Genomic DNA, 21562 nt, shown 5'->3' with positions numbered 1-21562 from the left:
AAGATTAAAACGTGAACTTAGTCTGATAAGCACCTAACATTTAATAACAATGAGCATTTTAAAATTAAAAACTCTATTAGTATTCGTTTTAGTATTCCCATCTCTCCCTTGCAAACAATGTTTCCAGCATTAATATTAATAATGTTTTTATGTTGTGTCATTATAATTGTATTGCGAATAGCTTCAAAGTCAATTGTGAATTTTCAATATTGACATATTTTTGACAGATATGATTTGATCAAAACTCAAAAGACGGCAAACAAGTTGCTTTCACATTATAAAGTTCAATAAAAAAGAAGGACATTTGATAAAAACCGATTTCTTATTAAAAAATATTAATAAAATTTTAAAAGTAAAAAAAGTATTCGTAAATTAATTTCGCATAAAAAAGTATATTATAAATTTTAAGCTGTAAGGTTTTCGAGTGATTTACAAAAATAATTTTGTTAAATAACCTCTTCATTCACAACTAATATTTATTTTTATTCTACTTTTAGAATAATGTTAAGTAATTCAAATTTATCAATTGCTGTAATTTGTTCATCTAATATGAATCGGTCAATGGAAGCGCATGGATTCTTGGCAAAAAAAGGTTTTAAAGTAAAATCATTTGGAACTGGAGAAAAAGTTAAACTGCCTGGTACAGCAATCGATAAGCCAAATGTTTATGAATTTGGACGAACCTATGATGATATTTATAATGATCTAGTTGCTAAAGATAAACTTTATTATACACAAAATGGATTACTTCACATGTTAGATAGAAATCGAAGAATTAAGAAGTGTCCTGAAAGATTTCAAGATTGCAAGGAACGCTTCGATATTATAGTAACAGTAGAGGAAAGAGTTTATGATCAAGTACGAAACATACAGTTTTTGCCTTTGTATCTTAAATCAAAAAAAATTTTTTTTCCACTATATCCTTTTGCTTTCTTTAAAATATAATTTTCATAATCTTGTAATAATATTATACATATACGTATGTATGCATTATAATAAATTATAACCTAATTGAAACAAAACCAGTTGAAATTTTCAAATTTCTCAGAATGAAAATATTTTTTCATCTAAAATATACATAAATACATAATCCATAGTAAAATTTTTATTAATTGAAGTACTATTTTAAGGTAATTGATTTCATGGAATCCCAAGAACCAACTTTAAATCAGCCAGTTCATTTGATTAACGTAGATGTTCAAGATAATCACGAAGATGCCACTCTTGGAGCTTTTTTAATATGTGATTTGATAACAATGGTAATAATAAAAGAAATTATGATAGTATATAGAAAAAATAAAATACAGACTGTAATCAATGTTGAAAAAAATTTTTGTTTTTCCTTTAATTTAAATATTTTTTTCAAAATGGGAATACTTTCAAATTATATATTTCTGATTTGAAACTTGACAAAATTACTATCCTGATTTTTGCAATGTTATTAAACAAATGATTTAAATGAACTTAAATAAATGAATTAAGTTTCGGCTTTATTTAAATTAATTGTAATTAATAGAAATTCTAAGAATCAATCTAAACAGCAATATACAAGTAATATATGAACAAATTTGGATTGCATATATGTATATGCAACTATTAGTAAAAATATGTAATCGTGAATTTAAATTTTTAATTACTAATGTACAATATAATCTTATTTAACTTGAGATTATTCAAATAACATTGCAACTATTGAAAATGGTCAATTCTATACCCAAAAAAAATATTTGGTAAAATATTTGAACTTTTATATTAGAATAATAAAAATTCCTAATTTTTCTTACAGATGTCACAGTCAGAAGACTTAGATAATGATATTGATGAACTATTACATGATTTTGAAGCAAATCGGCAAAGAGCCGTTCTTCATAGCGTTTTATTTTACTGATATATTTTATTTAGAAAATTATTTTTTTTGTGAAAAGCCTGTTATTAAAACTAAAATCATTTTACCTAAAATTTATTAATATAATTATACCATTAAGTATAATTAGGATTATAAATTAAAAATTGATAATAATTTGTATTAAAATATTGTATAATTGTCAATTTCATGATAAAATAAAATTTATTTATTTTTTACAGATTTTTCCTCGACTTCACAATATATTTTAAAAAATTACATATAAATATCATTAAAAAATTTTAATTAGAATTTTTTTTTCATCATTATTTTTGCTTTGTATTTATTAAGCAACCATTACTTAAAAAATTAAAATTATATCTAATTTCTAACAAAATGTAAATTTTTTAAGGATATACATACGTATATTTATTTAATTAATAATAATAAATTTAAATTTTATATATATTTTTGGTTGCTTTAATAAATTTTCGTACAATTAACTGCTAATAACCTCAGAAAAATAGAAAAGAAACAAATTTTTATTAAAAAAAAAAAACACCTATAAAGTAAAATAAAAAATTTAGCAATATAATAATATAAGGATTTTTGTGTTAAATTAAGCATAATATATTTATAGTTTCAATTACCAATTATTATTAATTTACTTACAGATTTCTTAAAAACCAAATCTAAAATATTTAAAAAAAAAAAAGCATAATTTATATAAAAAAAGAAAAAAGAACAAAATATATATTACGTAAATGAAAATATTAAATATTCAAAATATTTGTTATTATTTCAATTTTTATTTCAGTACACCTGCATCATCTACACAATATATTTATATGCGGTTGCATAACACGAAATATGAGATTTGATAATGTTCTGTAATATTAAATAACAAAAATATCTTCCCCATAATAATAATACAAGCAGATTTTTGATTATTCTTGCAATGAAAATTCTAAATTAAATGTTAAAATTCTTCTCCCAAATACTTAAATACCCAATTTTTTGCCTTTGCAGATTTGTAACATGCTCGAATAATTCTTCAATATTCAACATTTTTTTCTATTTTACTCCTCTTCTAAATTATAATATTTTTTCAGTAGTTATAAAAAACTTAAAATTTCCTTTAGAACTTGGAGCAGAACTGTTATTCTCGAAAATGCCATTTTTGGGCAGCTCATTTTGGTCTAATATGCAGTTTGGATTTATCGAACATTCTTTATACTAAAATCAGAGTTAGGACTAAATTAGCAAAATAATATGAGAAGAGTTATCAATAATTTAATCAAATATTTCAAATTCCTGAATAATGTCAATATTCTTTAAATGACAAAATATTAAATTAATATATGTACTACCAACTACATATTTTTACCTTACCATAAAAATTTTGATATTAATAAATAGAAAAAAAGAAAAACAACATAAAAAATTCATTAACATAAATTATTTGTTTATTATTATTTTTTTTACATTTTGTACATTTATTCATATTATATTAAAAGTTACTTTTATCTATATATGCATGTTACATAAAATAATTAAAATGTTAAAATAAAATAAAGGAATTCTACGTGTCTATGGGTTTTAGTTTTCTATTCTTAATTATTTTTTTTTTTCGTTAGTAACCATAGTTTCTCTTAAGTACGGTTCTTATTATAGTTTCTACTTATTTTCCATTTATGCAAAACATTATTGTATATGTGTTTATGTATGTATAATAATTTATGTGAAATGAACTTTTGTCACAATAACCGTAATTTTAGCAAAAAAATAAATTAATATGTACTTATATAAGGTTAGGTAAAAAAAAAAAAACAAATAAATATATGAGAAGCATTACGGCGAACACTTTTCATATTACATCTGCGTACATAGGTAGGCATATTACAATGTTTGCATAGAAATATATTTGGATATAATGTATATATATATTGTGTACCTATTTAATTTGACATAAGTATTTATGTAACATAAGAATAGATAACGGTATTTGGTATATTGGTACATACATATAACATAATTTTTTTTTGTAAAAATTAAATTGAATCGCATTCCATATGTTTTTATTAATTTCTCATACTTCTACATACCATACCGTAAAATAGATAATTTGCGACTCGAATTAGGGGTTATGTAGTATAGCCGTATAGGGTAGTTTCGGATTTCTTTTCTCTTTTCTTTAAAATTTGTTTTTCCTTTTACAAGAAGAAACAAAATTTTGCTCCTATATCCATGCATGTATATACAGTAAGAGTACAGTAAAATATGCATATTTTGTGTACATACACAAAAAAATATATATTTTTATTTATATGTATACATAAATACATACATAGTTATTTTATATTTGCGGTACATACAGAATATTTTTCTTTTTTGATTTTCTTTTTTTCTTTTTGCGCATCATCCAATATCCATCCGTATCTCGGAGTTTTCATAAAATCTTAACTAAAATTTTCTCTCGTGAAGGTCGCGCTTTCGTATTTACATACATATACACATAAACACATACAATATAAAGTGAAAATATATGGAAGAAGCAAAAATAAAATTAAAAGAAAAAAGAAATTAATAAAAATAAACCTAAAATTTTCAAAATAAAAAAAAATTACACAGCATAGGAATAAATAAAGAAAAACTTTAAATTTGCTCTGCTCTACAAAAAGAAAAAAATTAAATATGTGTACTGTACTGTGCTATCAGTACTGGAGAAGTATAGTATATGAAGAGAGAATGAGAAAAATGGAGAATAAATTAAAATATAAAATGAGAATTATTATTATTTTTTATTCTTATATAAAAATGAGAACGGAGAAGAATAACAGTTAAGGGTAAAAAAAAATAGAAACTGGGTGTTGACGTTGAGTAAAGAGTAAATTACATAGCATTATTTAAATGCACGATTAGTGTCCGAAGTCAGTCAATTAAACCATTAATTTCACAGATTATAAAGTTATTTGGTTCCTAGTTTTTCTGTTAAATTTTTCGAACTTCTACAGGCTCAAATCCATACAGACCCACCTTAATGTTATAGTATACAATTTTCACAAAAGAGATACCATTTCTTACTACAAAAGTATGTATATATATAAGTATTTTTAATTATATTTCACCGTCTATCTTACTATGCATATAAATTTACGATACATCCTTGTAAAACTCTTATAAGCATAACAAAATATTCTTCTCAACTAATACACCTACTATTTGTATATTTTTTTGTTTTATTTTGCCTTTATGAAACATAATATATTTGATGTGTATATATGTATATCCAAAACAATAATTTACTATTATATATTTGTGTTATATTGTTTTGTATTAAAAATTCTCTATAAAAATTTGTTAATCAGATTTTGAGAGTAAAATGAGAAGAATGCCTTTTTTTTCTATTTTTTTTTTACGATATTGACGACGGTCAAACGACTGTGAGTTTTGACGAAGGTAACCGTAACGTAAGTAATTCAGTATGATGGGTAAGGTAACGGTATTGTATAGTACAGTACAGTACGTTACAGTACAGTGGTAAATGAATATTTTTCTTTTTATTTTTATAATTTTTTTTGTTTTTTTTTTTCTTTTTTTTTCTGTTCTTTTGCTTTATTATTTCTTGATCTCTTTTTCTCTACTATAGAAAATCAGTATCAGTTTTACCTTTGACGAAGTCTAACGTTTGTTAACGGTACGGAAAACAAGAAAATAATAAAATATTAATAAAATTGTGTTTATATATGCATAAAATGTATAATAATGCTGGTACATAAGTACTATGTGTAAAAAATATAGAAAAGAAAAAATGTTGAAAAAAATGTAAAAATTAAAAATATACTTACAATTTTATTTTAAATAATGTCCAAATTTTAAATATTACAATAAAAATATAAGGAAAAAAGAAATCTATTGTGTAAAAAAATTATTAATAAAATATTTTTAACCCTCATAATTTACATTATTAAATTTTCGGAAAGTATAAAATTTATTAACGAAAAAAAAAAAAGAAAAGAACAAACCGAACTTCTTATTAGAAAGATGGGGGTTGTAAAATTTCAACTTCAAATAATTTCTCTATATACATACATACGTACATATTGTACATAAATAAGTAGCAATCAATTTATTTGCAAACTGTTTGATAAAGGGAAAAAAAATAACAAGTAAAAACAAATTATATAAGAAATATATGTACATATTTTGGCGTATGTGCGTATGTATATAAAAAGTATGTATATATATTCTTTTCATATTTTTTTATGTATATATAATGTTCTTATACATTTCATATACAATAGTGGTCGTAAAATTATGTGAAGGATAAAAGAAATTCTTCAAGATTAATTAAAGGTCATATTTTAATATACAATATTTTTAAGTGCATATATATACACATATATTTTGATATAAATATATTATATATATATAATATATAAATATATATAAATTCTGTTATTGTTTTATAATAAATAATTGATAAATTTATGCTAAGCATTCAATGTAAATTAATTAAGAAAGCCAAAACACTGCATAATTATATAAAAAGGATTTGTTATTATCAAAAGTGAACAAGAACTTTATAAAAGGAAAAATAATTATAAAGAGGATAGGCCGACTCGACCCTATTCGCTTATATTTTTTAATCTTTAATCTTTTTTAATCTTTTTTAATCTTGAATCCAAAAGAAATTCATTGTTTTTATATTTTATTAATTATTTGTAATGTTTTTATATTGTTTTTTTATAAGTGTTATACACATTTGTTATACCCACAATACCGCTAGATTTTTTCAAAACTGCGACCAGTCAAAATTCGTTCATTTTTACAATTACAATTTTTAAATTACTTTTGGTATTCATTTTTTAATTTGAATTATACAAAAATCAAAGAAATGAAGTCCCAATTTAGAGAAAATAATATCAAAAAAAGTTCAGTATCAAGGGCTCGCATTAATAAGATTTAAATTGCATCTAATTTTTTTCATTATAAACAAATAGGAATTTTGGCTGAGGTAACAAAACTATAAATTAATTTACGATATTTCAATTGATTTTAGGTTATGTAGAATATTTGATTTAAATACTATACTAGTATATATATATATATTTTAAATTGGAAATTTCTCATATTATTATTATAAATACAGTGTGAAATCACCATTAAACGCAAAATTAATTTAATATAAGACTTAATTGCAAATTAATTGTTTAATGAATAATTCGATAAATATACAGGAGTTATTGTTATATTTAGTGAGTGTTTGTAGCATATGGAAATATTCTATTCTGCATTACCAATTTCAATTTTCTTGCTTTATTTATGAAATTATTAAAAACATAAATTTTATTTCATTATTATTAAATAAATTTATATTTCAGTATAAAAATTAATTATTCTATTACTGTATTTATATTTTGTATTTATTTTCTATGTATTGCTAAATTTACAATATAAGATGTAAGGATATATTTATATATATAAAAATCTACTACTTATACATCCTGTTGCCAAATAATAAGAAACAAAATCATAAAAGAAAAAAAAAATTTTTTTTTCGCCCGAAAATTGCGTATTTCTTAATTTTCGCATTTAATGATTTTATTCTTAAAAATTATTAAATTATGAGTAGGGAAAATTGAAGAATATTTTCAATATTGAGACCACAAGCATTGAATAAATTATAAATGAAAAAATAAAACCAATTTTTTAATTGATTCTTTTTCAAATATCCTTTTGGATACTTTTTTTTCCCTATGTCAAATTCATTTTAAACAAAAAATTTCATTCAAAAATATTTTAAAAATTTAAAAATAAAAAATTTTATAATTTTTTGTTTTGTGTGTAAATTTTAACAAAGAAGGAACCAATAAAAAAATCCATTAAAATTTGTTATTTATTTATTTATTTATATATACTTACATACATATTTATATACAATATCATTTACTCATTCTTACACATATGTGTGTATATAGGCGGTAAAATATACTTTGTGTATAAAGTCTGTAATTTAATATTAAATTGTATTAGCCATTTTATTTTATTATTATTAAGTTTCAAAAGAGTTAAACGGCTATTATAGGGTATTTTTTTTATATATATTTTTGTGTTCTTTGTTTTTATTTTTAATGAACACTTTTTGTTTCATTTTCTACGTGTATACTTATATAATAAACGAATATAACGCTTAACTAAATTTAATGTTCACTTATTTATAAAAAAATATATACATATACTTATATTTATATATACATAATTAAACAATATAAAATGTAGATATATAAAAAATTTAGAATATTATGTAAAAAGAAGAAAAAAAGAAACCTGAGAAATTTATATTTTTTTATAAATATACAGGAAGAATTTTTTTTTTCTTGTTCCTGTTTTTTTTTCTCCCTCTCTTCTCTTTAAAAAATTTAATGTTATTCAAAATGTTTTTCGTTTAGTTAGTCTCTATACTTTTTGTCTTATATGTACATATTTCTGTAGTACATATATACACATATGTATATATGTATGTTTGTGATTATGGGAATGTATCCTAAAATGTATGTACCTTAAATTGCGGAATTAACAATTTACTTATACTTAATTATTCCCGACACATATTATGCGGTATAATAAATGATATATTGATATTATGATGATAATAATAATGATGATAATAATAATTATAATGATTTTGATTAAAATCAAAAGAGAGAAAATTTAGTTTCAATTTAAGTTTAAAATTGAAATATAACGGTTTTTTATTAGGGTTTGTATCATTACTGTTCAAATGAACATATGATTATTGTATAATATATATGAAACATTTATATAACATAATATAACTTATATACTATATATATCATTATATATAACTATAATTACAAAAATATATACATAAGAGAATTTTCTTCTTTTTATTTTGGTCATGGCTGAATTTAATCAAAAATATCTATACATATATATATACACGTATATATATACACAAACAAAATATATATATATTTTATGTACTCGTATAATAACAAATTGAATTTTAGGTATACTTGCTTATATTATATATAAATTTTAATATGTATAACATAATAAGACTATATATAACAAAAATTATGTACATACAAGCATTAATGTCCTGTAAATGCATAACATATCTATATTTACGATATTTTTCTAAAAAGCAATTACAATGTTTAAAATAACAAAAATTTTTTTTTTCATCTTTCTCTTAATTTCTGCTATTTCCACTGAGAAAATGAGAAAAAAAGAACGAGCAAAAATTAAAAAAAATACAAAAATAAATTTTCTTTGTGCATAAAATTGTTTTCATTTCTTGTTTTTCTTTTTTTTGTTTTGTTACATTTTCTTTTTATAAACAATGAGAGAGCGGTTTTCTTCCTTCCTCTTTTTATCATTGTTATCCTTTTATTCCTTTATTGTTTTTATTTTTTGTTCGTCGTATAATATTCAAAAGAGTAACAACTCACCACAAGTAGGTATACACCATAGTACAATATTTCATAACCATATAGTTTGTTTTTTCTCTAAAAATGAAATATAAACAAAGAGAGAATATATAATGATGAAAAACGAAATCAGTAAAATGTAGGATTTTCAAAAAAAAAAAAAAACGATAAGAAAAATAAAATGATAAAATAAACCAAAACCAAAATCTTAAATTATATTGTAGAGAACAAAAAAAAAAAGAAAATCGAAAATGTATGTATTTAGAATATTAGGGTTAAAGAATCGGATTGAGTAAACCAGTAGAATACTAGGTATAAAGTATACACATTCAAATACACACACACACAAACGAATATAAAAAGTTTTGAGAAAAGTTTTTCATATTACTAAATAGAAAGAAAAGAAAAGAAAAAAAATGCAGTATGTATACATTATATTGGTATATATAAATATTAAAATCTACATATATATACATAGGTGTTATATATAGATGTGTGTATACTTATATGTGTAAACATTTATATTTTAATAGCTATATTTTATGTACATATTTAAGAATATTGTTCAGTATAAAATATAATATTTATAGAGAGAAAATATTGTGACTTTAAAATAAAACAAGAATTAAATATACCTAATTCACAATAGATATTTTGCAATTTAAAATTTGCGCTTTTAATATTCGTAAAGTAAAATATTTTCTGTAAATATTAAATTCAATTGTACAAAATTTTGAAAAAAATGTTTATTTAACATAAAAATATGCAAATGTATGTTTGTATATAAAAGATTGTAGATACATATAAACTTATATATTGTTATACCTATTTGAAATGTTATATACAATACAATAATGTACACAATTTATTAATCATTTATTTATTACGCATTTTAAATATTAATTTTTTATATAAAAATTTTTCCTTTGTTATATTGCGTTCTTTAATACATCATACATATTGCATATATATACAGTCTAACACATATATAAATAAAACGCTTAAAATCAAAATTCGCTTAAAAGAAACAATAAATTTAAGTTTTTGTTTACATTAATTTCCGCTTAAATAATTTACATGCATATTTAAATGTGTAAAGCTCGTTTATGTCATATGGTGTACATATTTGTGTCCGACTGTATATTATAGATATTTACAAATAAATGTGTATGTGTAAATTTTGTAATATTAGAAAGATTTTAACGTGAAATTTTCATATTAATGTGAATTTATTTACTGCAATAATTGTAAATAAAAAAAATTCATGTGAAATTCTAATTTGCCGTGGAAATATTGTACCAGTGTAATAGCAAATCGGTAAATTATTTCAATTCAAATAATTTTAAATTGATTAAATTACCTATATATAAGGGATTGACACTTACAATTCAAAAATCGAATTTTAGAATTCTCGAAAAACCTTGCCAAAAAACAACTTTACACTTAATTTACTCGAAAAATTCTATAACTTATAGATCATATCTTCACTGATTGCTATAATATTCATATCAAATAGTATACATAATACATGTATTTATGTATATATATAAATATGTTTGATCAATATCAAATAGATTTTTCTCCAAAGGAACGCGTATAATTTTATAAGTTAAAACGTAATTTACCGTATATACAACAAATTCGTATTAAATTTGTTGTTTAAATTAAAATATAATATCAAAAATTATAATATTTAAATGCATATATATGTATGTATATAACAAAAAGTATGTACAGCAAAAAGCAAAAAAAAACAATGAAAAAAACTCTTCTGTCGAGCGTCATTTTGCGTTTCTTTTTTCTTTGATCCTCATTCTCAATATTGCACCTTACCTTTAATAGTTAAAAAATATATACTGTTATATTATATAAAAGTATATACATATATATAAATATTTTAACAAAAAAACAAAAACAAATTTTATTTTTTGGAAAATTTAATACTAATGCAAGTATACATATTATATGTATGAACACAATATGTATGTAAACATTTTATATATGTATATATAATTTAGTGCCAAACATACTATAATTTTGCCTTTGTTACAAAATTTTTACTGTTATACTTTTATGTACGCAAAATAATATGTAATTTAAGTTTATATTTTACATCTCTATGTACATATGTATTTTAAATGTGTGAACAAAAAATATGTACATAAATTTGTGTATATATATTTATGTATGTATTTAAATAAAATTTTATGTAAACGAAAACAAAGGAGGAAGATTGTAAAACATAAAATGATCAAAAAAATTTTTTTTTGTTTTTCGGTAACGAATGACGACCAAAACACTATAATATTATACACATGCTTATATGTACATATATATATGCTTATATATACATATAAAATTGTTATATACGTATATGTATAACGGTATTTTTTTTTTAAATAAAGGAATATTTAACAATTTTTTCAATATTATACACATTGTTTATAATGAGAATTAAAAAAATTGTATGTATATGAATAAGTACATATAATATATGTACATATATACTTTTTTTTACCGAAATTTTTTGTTTATATACAAAAGTATCATAGATATTACTTATATGTGAATATATATATGCTATTGTTGTTGAATATGCTTAGTATAGAGAATTTAATTTTAAAATAATATATAAAATATTGCTTATATAATGACAATATTTAAATATAAAGGACAACATATAACATATATGCAATATGTACATATAGTAATATATACATATAGTAATATATATGAATTATATATGTTTATATGGTTTACTGCACACATATTTAAACAAAGAATTTTATTGTTTTTGCAGTTTTCATATATATATACATATATTAACATTCCTATGCTTACATAATACACATTATTTATATTTAATTGTACATAAATAATTATATTTAAATTTTAATTCGATTATATATGCATATATCACATATATATATCAAATATAGAAAATTATTTTGTATATAAATACGATTGAAATTACTATATGTGCAATTAACAATTTCTTTAGATAGAAAATATTCCCTATATACATATAATATATTTGTATTACCTAAGTGAACAATAAAATATAATTTAAATACTTTACACATTTGCATATATACATATATATATATATATATATATATATATATATATATATATATATATATATATATATTTAAATTATATATATATACAATAATATTAAATATAAATTCAATTTACTATGTACTAAATACATATGTGTATATTTATAACAATATTCATTGGATAAATATTATATACTCGTATATATATCCCACATATATTATATATATAATTATATATTTTGAACAGAAAGAACCAGGACAATATGCCTATGACAATAATAATAAAATGATAGCAATAACAATAATATTTTATCCTTTTTATATACATATATGTATATGAAAAAAAAAAGAATAATTTAGTTCATTATATTTGGTTAAATAGGCGAAATGCAATCAAAAAAAGAAATTATTTTTCCTTTTAAATTTAAAAATAATAAAAAATGAAAAAAACAAGCAAACAAACAAATAAAAGAAAAAATTATATTTTATGATTGAAAAGTGAAAAATCTTTATTGGAAACAAGGGAATAATAAAAGATAAAAAAAATAAAATAAATATTTTGTAGAGAGAAAGAAATGAGATAAAAAGAGAATGGGATAGAGAGAAAATAAAGAGATAGAGAAATGCAGAGTGTAAAGTTAAAAAAAATTGATGAGAAAATGGAATAAAAAAACAAACAAAGAAAAAAAATTATTTTTGCTCTTTTAAATTTTTAAAATTTTAATTTTAATTTTTTACTTTCCTATTTTTTTTTTTTTTTGAAATTCGAATAAGTTTGCTTTCATGTTTGTAAATTTGTAAATATCCTTTTAGATTCTTTTTTGCAAAACGGTAATTGAGAATAAATGTGCACATATGTGTTTGTGCTCATATAAAGAAAAATTTTTCAAAATAAACTTGTTTTATATATAAGGGTATAAAATAAAAAAAAAAAAAAAATATAATAAAAATGAAAGAGAAAATTTCCTATTACAATTTGTTTTTTCTCTTTTTTTTGTTCATTTTAATATTTTAAATAATTTTCCTTTAATTTAAAGTAAATAAATATTAAATGCTTTAATTTAAATATTAAAATGTATTTAAAAAATATTTTAATATCAATTAGTTTTTAATTTGTTGAAATTCATTTAAATTATTTTATATATACATTATATTTTTTAATAACAATACTTATGAGTGTTAAAAATCTTTATAATCAAAGTAAAAATAAATTAAGTGAAATATTCTTGTGATACTAAGTGAATTACAGTATAATTACATAAAATTTTTAAAAATAACAATAAAATTATTAAAATATAACAATTAAATTTTTAAAACAACAATAAAGTGGAAAGTGAACAATAATATTTTATTGACAACAATTGTAAGATTACCCAAAAACTCATATTTTAAGTAAAATTTTATTGTTATTTCAATAATTTTATTGATATTTTCAAAATTTCATATAATTATGCTATTTCCAAAATCAAAATTATTAATACAATAGTAATTAAAATAGTTTTTATAATTGTTATACAAGTAAATTTAAATTTTTTAAAAGTTTAGACAATTTTTTCTATTTTTACAAATTTTTATTTTATACTTAATGACAATTTTATCAATTTTTTCTTTTTTATCTAAAATTTTATTGAACTTTTACAATTGATATTATTTAACATAATTTATTGTATATATACATAATTTATAGAATACACAAATGTACATACATATATACGTATACTTGTACAAAACATGTATATTCGTTTACATATATTAAATTTGAATCCAGACAAAGAAAATTAATTTTTTTCCTCTATTCTGTTATTCTGTTGTTATAAAATATAAAATATTTTATGATAAATAGTGCGTTATATATATATATATATATATATGTATATACATATAATATATACAACAATGATATATATATACATATATAAATGGTACTTAAGTATAACAGTAATCAAAGCAGACGGTAAATATTATAATAATAATGAAAATAAAATAATAAAAAAAAAAACGAAAACATCCCATAATGAATGCTTGAATATTTTAACAATATTATATACGTACATTTATACATATATAATTATTTATACGCATACATATATGTACATATATATTATAATTTTAAAAGATATGCAAATAGGAATGCACATAATATAACAGTATAACAAATATATATAATAATATTATTCTAAGCATAATTATTATCATATTTGATAAATAAACATATATGAATAAATATAAATAATTTTTTTTTTGATATATATTTTATATGTATTATGTATGTACATACTTAGGTCTGAATGCATTATAACATATTAGTATATTATGAACGTATATTGTTATATAAGCCCGTATATACTATGTTTGTATAGTAATAAATGTATAAAATGCATATGGAATTTGTGTATATAGGCTTTTAAAAAATTATATTATACCCTTTATTTATTCGCATATTTTCATATATATAAATTGCAATTTATAGGGCATAATTTTAATGAATTCTATGTTTTTATGGTATATATATATATATATAAATATATATATATATGTTTATGTATATAATTTATATATATAGAAATTGTTCAAAAACAATTATTTAAGTAATTTTTTAGAATTAAATAAAACAAAATTTTATTATATTTTTGACCTTATACATGGTTTTCCGGCTAAAATTTATAAGATTACAAGCATAAGACTAATATACATACTTATATATGTAGTGTTTCTTATAGACAGTTTAAAAGGTTATACTTTGATTCTTTTAATATTTTATATATATATACATATTTAGAACTGGTTTAAATTGAGTAAATATGTCTGAATATTTTAGAATTTACACATAAGAAGTGCAATAAATATTCATATACTTAATATATAAATTCATAATATTTCAAATATGTATTTTAATATTTCAAAAAATATTTTAAAGCTATAATAATTATAATTTTTAATATTAAGAAAGAGTTTATATTTTAAAATTTGCCATACAAATATTTTAATAAAATAACCTAATTAATTATATTGAATAAAAACAAAATGGAATAGTTTTAGTATATTAGAGGATTAATTGAAAAATATTTGACCTACATTTATTGTTAATTTAATTTTAAAAAATAAAAAACCAAATCTTATACTCATAATATCATTGAAATTTCAACTTCAAATTATTTTAAAAAAAATAAATTTTTTATATTTCTTTTGTTATATAGAAATTTTATACAATAATTAATTTCTTTTGAAAAATTCTACATAAAAAAATAAAATGTGAGCAATAATAAAATTATTATAGAATAAAATAATTATTGAATTTTAATTACATATAAGTACTAAAATTAGCACTTATTATTGTGAATTAAATCTAGTGTAAAATGCCATGAATAATATTGTGAATTTAAAAAAAAGCAAACAATATTAAACAAGTCTCAAATTTAAATTTCATTTGAAATAATAAATAAATTTTAATGTGAACAAAGAAAACATGAATAAAAACGGGTGAAAATTAAAATTAAAATAAAAGAAAAAATCATAATGTAATTGAGAATAAAAATTTAATTTTTTTGATTTTTAATTTATAATTAAAAAAATAAATAAATCAACAATTTTTTTATAATATTAAAATTCAATTTTTTTTTTTTTTTAAATAAAATACCAAAAAAAAAAAAATAAGTTAATTTAAATAAAAATAAAAATAAAAAAAAAGCAAAAATCAAAAATGCATTACAAAGAGGATTATGGAACAGCTGATCATCCAAAAGAATTGGATTGGCCATTTTTAATAAAGGTAAGAATTAAATTAAATTTTTAATTAAATGAAATTCTAATTAATAAAATTTTGTATGTGTTTTAAGTTTAACTCTAAATTATTAATCTAAACCTTGAATCTAAAATTTATATTCATCAATATTATAGTACATAGTGGAACTGGAATAAGAAAAATTTCTAAATTAATGGAAGACTAAATATATTTGATTAAAGTCAACTTCCATAGCTTACTGTCAAAACAAATTTTAATTATTAATTTTAATTGTAATAATAGATTCGTAATAGACATTATTATATATCGGAAATTTAATTCTGCCATTTAAACAATATGCTCAAAGAAAGATCTAATTTCATTTTCTCATACTAAAATGTATGATAGCTATGCGATACATTCAACACAATATTGAATTTTCATTATGAAATCATAAAAGCATATTATAAAATTCTTACATAATAATTATATAAATTAATTTGATTTCATTGGTTAGAACTATTTTTAAAATTTTATAATATAATTAGTGTCTCTAGTTAAATTCTTAATAATTATAGAATAATTAGAATAAGTAATTGGATAATAATTGTTTTACTGTATATTTACTTATATGAATTTGTTAAAACTTTTAATGGAAATAATTGGAAAATTTCGGAATTTGAAAACCATACATATGATAGTCTTATGCTGGTATTTATAATAGAATTACATATATATATATATATATATATATATATATATATATATATATATATATAAGTATATATTATAAGTAGTAATAGCAATACAAATTGTCATCTTAATCTACACATTATATAGTACATATAAAGTAATTTAAAACTTTGTTACTTATATCAAATTCAATTAACATATACTCGTATAAAATATACATATGTATATATACAAGTATGTGGATTGGTATATATATTAAACATGATTGCGTGAATGAAAGAGATTTCCATTTTAGATGATTATACCAATGACTTGGAAGAGTTGAGATCACTTTGAATTTTCAATGTATGCTCGAATGCCAATATTGTTTATAGCTAAAAACCTAAAATATATTAAAAGCATCAATTTGTGTAACATTTTATATTTTATATATTACAAACATAATTTATATAAATACCTATAATGAGTTTCAATACTCTATATGTAGATTGTTTACTTCATTACATTGAATATTACTATTATATTGCAAAAATGAAGCTGCTTGTATAACACTTAAAAATAGACTTCTATAAGATATATGTGGCCATATATTTGTAACTTTATCTTGTCAGCGCTGATTCCTGAACCAAAAACTTATACACCAAATATATAGTGTATTTTAATATCTCAGCAATAGAGTCATTCAGATCTAAGAATAATTTACTCCTTGAAAAATATGAAAATTATACGTTTTTTTTAAAAGTATAACTTTCGGCGTTCAAATTTTCCATTAATAAATTTTGTAATATTGCCGCCGTCCTAAAACAAAAAGAAAACAAAATTAGAAAAAGTATAATATGAATCCTTCTGTTTGTTGACATTTAATTTTTGACTTACAAAAAATTGATTTCGTATACTCAGAATGCATAAATAATTGGTATGCCATGTGAATCTATGGGTACTAGGTCGATACCATTTTGTTTTGAAACTCACTTTGTTGCCCTTTCTTCCTATTTGCGTTCCGCAGTTTTTATAAGAAGAATTAGATATCTAAAAGGAAAATAAAAATTTAAATATAAATTTAATGCCATCTACTATAAAATCTTGTGAAATCCCAATATTTCGGACTCATATATATACAATATCTACATAACTATATACATAAATACATATACATACAATATATGTATATATATAAGTGTAGCGTGTATATATCCTTGGAATTTTCCGTCAAACAAAAACTAAAATACATTGTAGTTGAATGTTTAATGCAGAGATTTTTCTAAGAATAAATATGAAAAGAAAAAAAATTAAAAAAAAATATAAAAAATCCTTGATAATTTCTTTTTTTTTTTGTTGCAAATTTAATTTGTAAATTTTAAAAACAATAAAAAAAAAATTAAATTTTCATATTTGAAATTTTAAGTTTCCTTTTTTTTGTTCTTTGAATTTTGTGACCCTGGTAACAGCATAATATATTCAACTTTTACGAGTACAAGTGTGTTCTTACATACACAATTACACAAACCCTGCGTACGTATTTCTGAGAAAAGAATTGCTTTTTTTTTGGTTTTAAATCGAATTTGAAAATTTTGCTTGCACATACATTTTTATAATAAAATAGTTTCGACGTATGTGCATAAGTATAAAATACAAAATCCCAATCATCCTTGACACTATGTAAAATCGGTCAAATAAAGCAAATAAAATTTAGAGGACACTTAAATACAACAACAGAACACAAGCATTAAATTTAAAAATGTCAAATTTATTGGAATTTTTGTAAGAGATGAAAGGTCAGGCAGGTCTGTTATATATTTTCTAGTTTTGATGCTAGATTTTGCCCTGCCGACACACTATACATTTGAAATATTTGAAATTTAAATATATTCCAAGATTTTTTAATGTTTTTACTGATTATGCAAGTACATAGTTGTTTTGGTGTGGGGTGTGCGTGAATTCTTTTGAATAATTGGGTGTTACATTAGATTCATGGTTCAATTGGAATTACTGTATGTGTGATTTTAAATGCTATACTTGAACAATGTTATTCTTTAATTATATCCCTTAAATTTTGTAATGTTCTCATTCGATTCTGGGCTTTATTTTACAATGGGCTTATCAAATCAAAATTGCAATATAGTCTGTATTGTTGAGTTGTATTAATCGACGGCGCAATAGTTGTGTAAAATAGCCTAACTTTTGACGGCAGATGTAGAACGAGACTAGAATGTTTAATTGGCTCTTTGCTTTTGACCATGTTTCTATTGAATTGCTTACTTTTAATATTATTGTTTCAATAGTTTTTAATCAAAATAAATTTCTGATCTTAAATAAACTCTCCCAATTCTCAATAATCTCAATTTATAAACCATCAAAAATAACCAATAATTCAAATTAAATAATAAGTAAATTGCATGTATATCGCAGTACAAAATCACATACCTTCTCAATAATTTAAATTGATTGAAACTGATAATAAAGAATTAGGTTAATATTTGACGAGGTCACTTCATATATGCGCATATATATATACAAAAATGTGTATAAAAAATCCAAATTCTATTATTGAATTTCAATTCAATTCAATTACGCCGTACTTAATGCAAATATTTTTTGATTGAAATTTTCATTTTATTTGCAAAGTATTTTAATGGTTATACTTATGAGAAAAAATATTTGGGTTACTTGTTCTCCATAATAATTTAAATTTTTTCATTTCTAACATAGTCCTATAACTATTTGATATAAGTATAGAAAATGTATAGCGAAACTGATGAAATTTGCTCATCCTTATTCAATTTTATTGCTTTAAACTTACTATAGATAGAGAGTAGGAAAAAAAAACCACGAAAATTCATTCAGTTTTTTTTTTAGACTATAATAATAACAACAATTCTTTATTAAGAAGAGAAAAAAAAATTAAAAAAAATTCGTCCTTAAAAAACAAAATGAGTTGCTATGAGATTTTCGCGTTGATTTTATAGTTTTGGCACAAATAATGTACGGATAATGACGCAGTCATTTAAAAAAAACCCAAAAGAATGAGAAAAGTAGAATGAAAAATATTTCACTTGTTTTTTTTTTGATTTTTCTTTTACGAGCACATAGCTATAAAGTAGAGAAAATATCCTGTTAGAGAAAATTTTTATAAATGAAATTAAAATTGGAACACTTTAAAATGAATACTTAAAAAGGATATTTGCTTTCCCTTTACTTATTATAAAAATAAAGAACAAAATTGAAATAGTTTTCCCAAAAATTGCTTGCAAATACTCAAACATCAAAAAATTTGTTATATGTATATGAAAAATATTCTGGTCTATGTTACTTATATATAAAAAACAAAATGGAGAAAGTTTCCTTCAAATGCTTTCCTTCAAAAGCTATAGCTTTCATATAGGTACTTCTAGTTGTGCGGTATATGAACTAATTAGGTTCTTCCAAAATTTATTACATTTTTTTTCTAAATCATCCAGTCGAAATTTTTAACCAATATGAAAAAAAAAATTACTCTTGCGCTAATATTGACTGTCTTTATATACTCGTACGAACGTATGTTCAAAGGGTATACTAAATTTTCCTTACCGTTTCTAACGCTAAGAAATAATGGTCTTAGATATAGACTCAATGGTCTGTATGTTTTTGATTAGGATCGAATTCTGAGTCGATTTTCCGAACTTTGCCTGTTCGTCCGTTCGTCCGTCCGTTCCAACGATAACTCAAAAACTAATTGACCTAAGTTCACCAAATTTTCACAAATGATTTATTATAGTAAATGTCAGAACCCTATTTAAATTGGATATGATCGTGGTACTGGTACGGGTAGCTGTCATACAACTTTATTTGGGTATATCTTAGAAACTTTAAAAGTTTTGATATTATTATTTCACACAAGTAAATATATTAGTAGGGTCAATCTGCTTGATGAGAATTGTTGAAATTGCTTAGCTCCTTATGGTAGTTGCCATAAAACTTCCAAATTTATTTGGGTATATCTCCAAAACTATAAAATCTGAGATATTGAAATTTCACATAAGCGAATATTTTAGATGGGCCAATGGGTTTGATAAAATTCGCTGAAATTGCTTGCCTCTTTCTGGTAGCTGCCATACAACTTCAATAGTAGTTTGGCCATATTTTAGACAGTAATCATTAAGACAGTATAGCAAATTCGTACGGGTATCAAAGAGTTGGCCAGGGTATCACATGGTATTTTTTCTCGTTTTGTATTGGTATTGAATTACAAAAGAGACTAAAATTTGAAAAACTTCAAAAATTTTCTAAAACATTACTATATAAAATTAAAATTAAAGAAAATCATTCACCATTATTGATCCCGTCTTTTGCATACAAGTAACATTTTTTTTAAATTTTACGACTTCCTTTCATATTACAACTATGAATATACAAGGATAAATTGATGCTCATTATCTAAATAATTTTTAAGTACTTACTTATTCGGCAAAATCAATAATTTTAAAAAAATAATTGGATTTTTGTCAACATTGTTTGTGTGTTTGTTTACCTCACATTTAATATTCATGAAAATATTATTCATAATTACATTATAGAAAATAAAATAAGAATTTTGTTACATAATAAGTCGAAAAAAATTAGAGATAAAATATTGAGTAGAATTTTGTATGTTATATAAGAAATAAGAGGGAAAATATTATTTTTCTCTTCACTAAACTCAATAGCAAGAAATTGAAAAAAAAAGTTTAAATGAAAATAATGAAAATTTACTGAACAAAGCCAATATTTTTCTATATAGTGAAAAAAGTGAAAGAAAAAATAAAACATT

The 21562-nt window shown here is 21.0% G+C and overlaps 2 protein-coding genes across 4 annotated transcripts in view; both read left to right on the top strand.

Annotated features, from left to right (window-relative positions):
- Nucleotides 1-259: 259 nt before the first annotated feature.
- On the top strand, nt 260-2188 carry LOC129607799 (RNA polymerase II subunit A C-terminal domain phosphatase SSU72). Its single transcript, XM_055518978.1, has 4 exons — nt 260-411; nt 498-858; nt 1131-1259; nt 1787-2188. The coding sequence occupies exons 2-4, from the start codon at nt 502-504 to the stop codon at nt 1886-1888; spliced, it is 588 nt and encodes a 195-aa protein (XP_055374953.1). The 5' UTR covers nt 260-411; nt 498-501; the 3' UTR covers nt 1889-2188.
- Nucleotides 2189-5507: 3319 nt separating this feature from the next.
- LOC129607798 (transmembrane protein 198) overlaps nt 5508-21562 on the top strand; it is an 81209-nt gene continuing 65154 nt past the window's right edge. For 2 of the 3 annotated variants that reach the window (XR_008696845.1, XM_055518975.1), the window contains exons 1-2: nt 5509-5668; nt 15687-16131. Coding sequence is in view for 2 of the 3 variants with exons in the window: in XM_055518975.1 (XP_055374950.1) it covers nt 16063-16131 (69 nt within the window). In the remaining variant the exon portion in view is untranslated. Of the gene's footprint in view, nt 5669-15686; nt 16132-21562 lie in introns of all 3 variants that reach the window. The other variant, XM_055518976.1, reaches the window with a different exon arrangement.

Source organism: Condylostylus longicornis, unplaced genomic scaffold (assembly GCF_029603195.1).
Source record: "Condylostylus longicornis isolate FDR11 unplaced genomic scaffold, ASM2960319v2 ptg000028l, whole genome shotgun sequence".
NCBI classification, from domain to species: domain Eukaryota; kingdom Metazoa; phylum Arthropoda; class Insecta; order Diptera; family Dolichopodidae; genus Condylostylus; species Condylostylus longicornis.
Note: the sequence above shows the minus strand (reverse complement) of the source record. Positions and strands in the feature narration are given on the sequence as shown.

Bases quoted from the DNA above. Each gene is read 5' to 3' on its own strand.
- LOC129607799 (XM_055518978.1), top strand. From the start codon at position 502: ATGTTAAGTAATTCAAATTTATCAATTGCTGTAATTTGTTCATCTAAT. The intron at 859-1,130 runs GTACGAAACATA...TACTATTTTAAG, and splicing joins AGGAAAGAGTTTATGATCAA to GTAATTGATTTCATGGAATC. The intron at 1,260-1,786 runs GTAATAATAAAA...TTTTTCTTACAG, and splicing joins TATGTGATTTGATAACAATG to ATGTCACAGTCAGAAGACTT.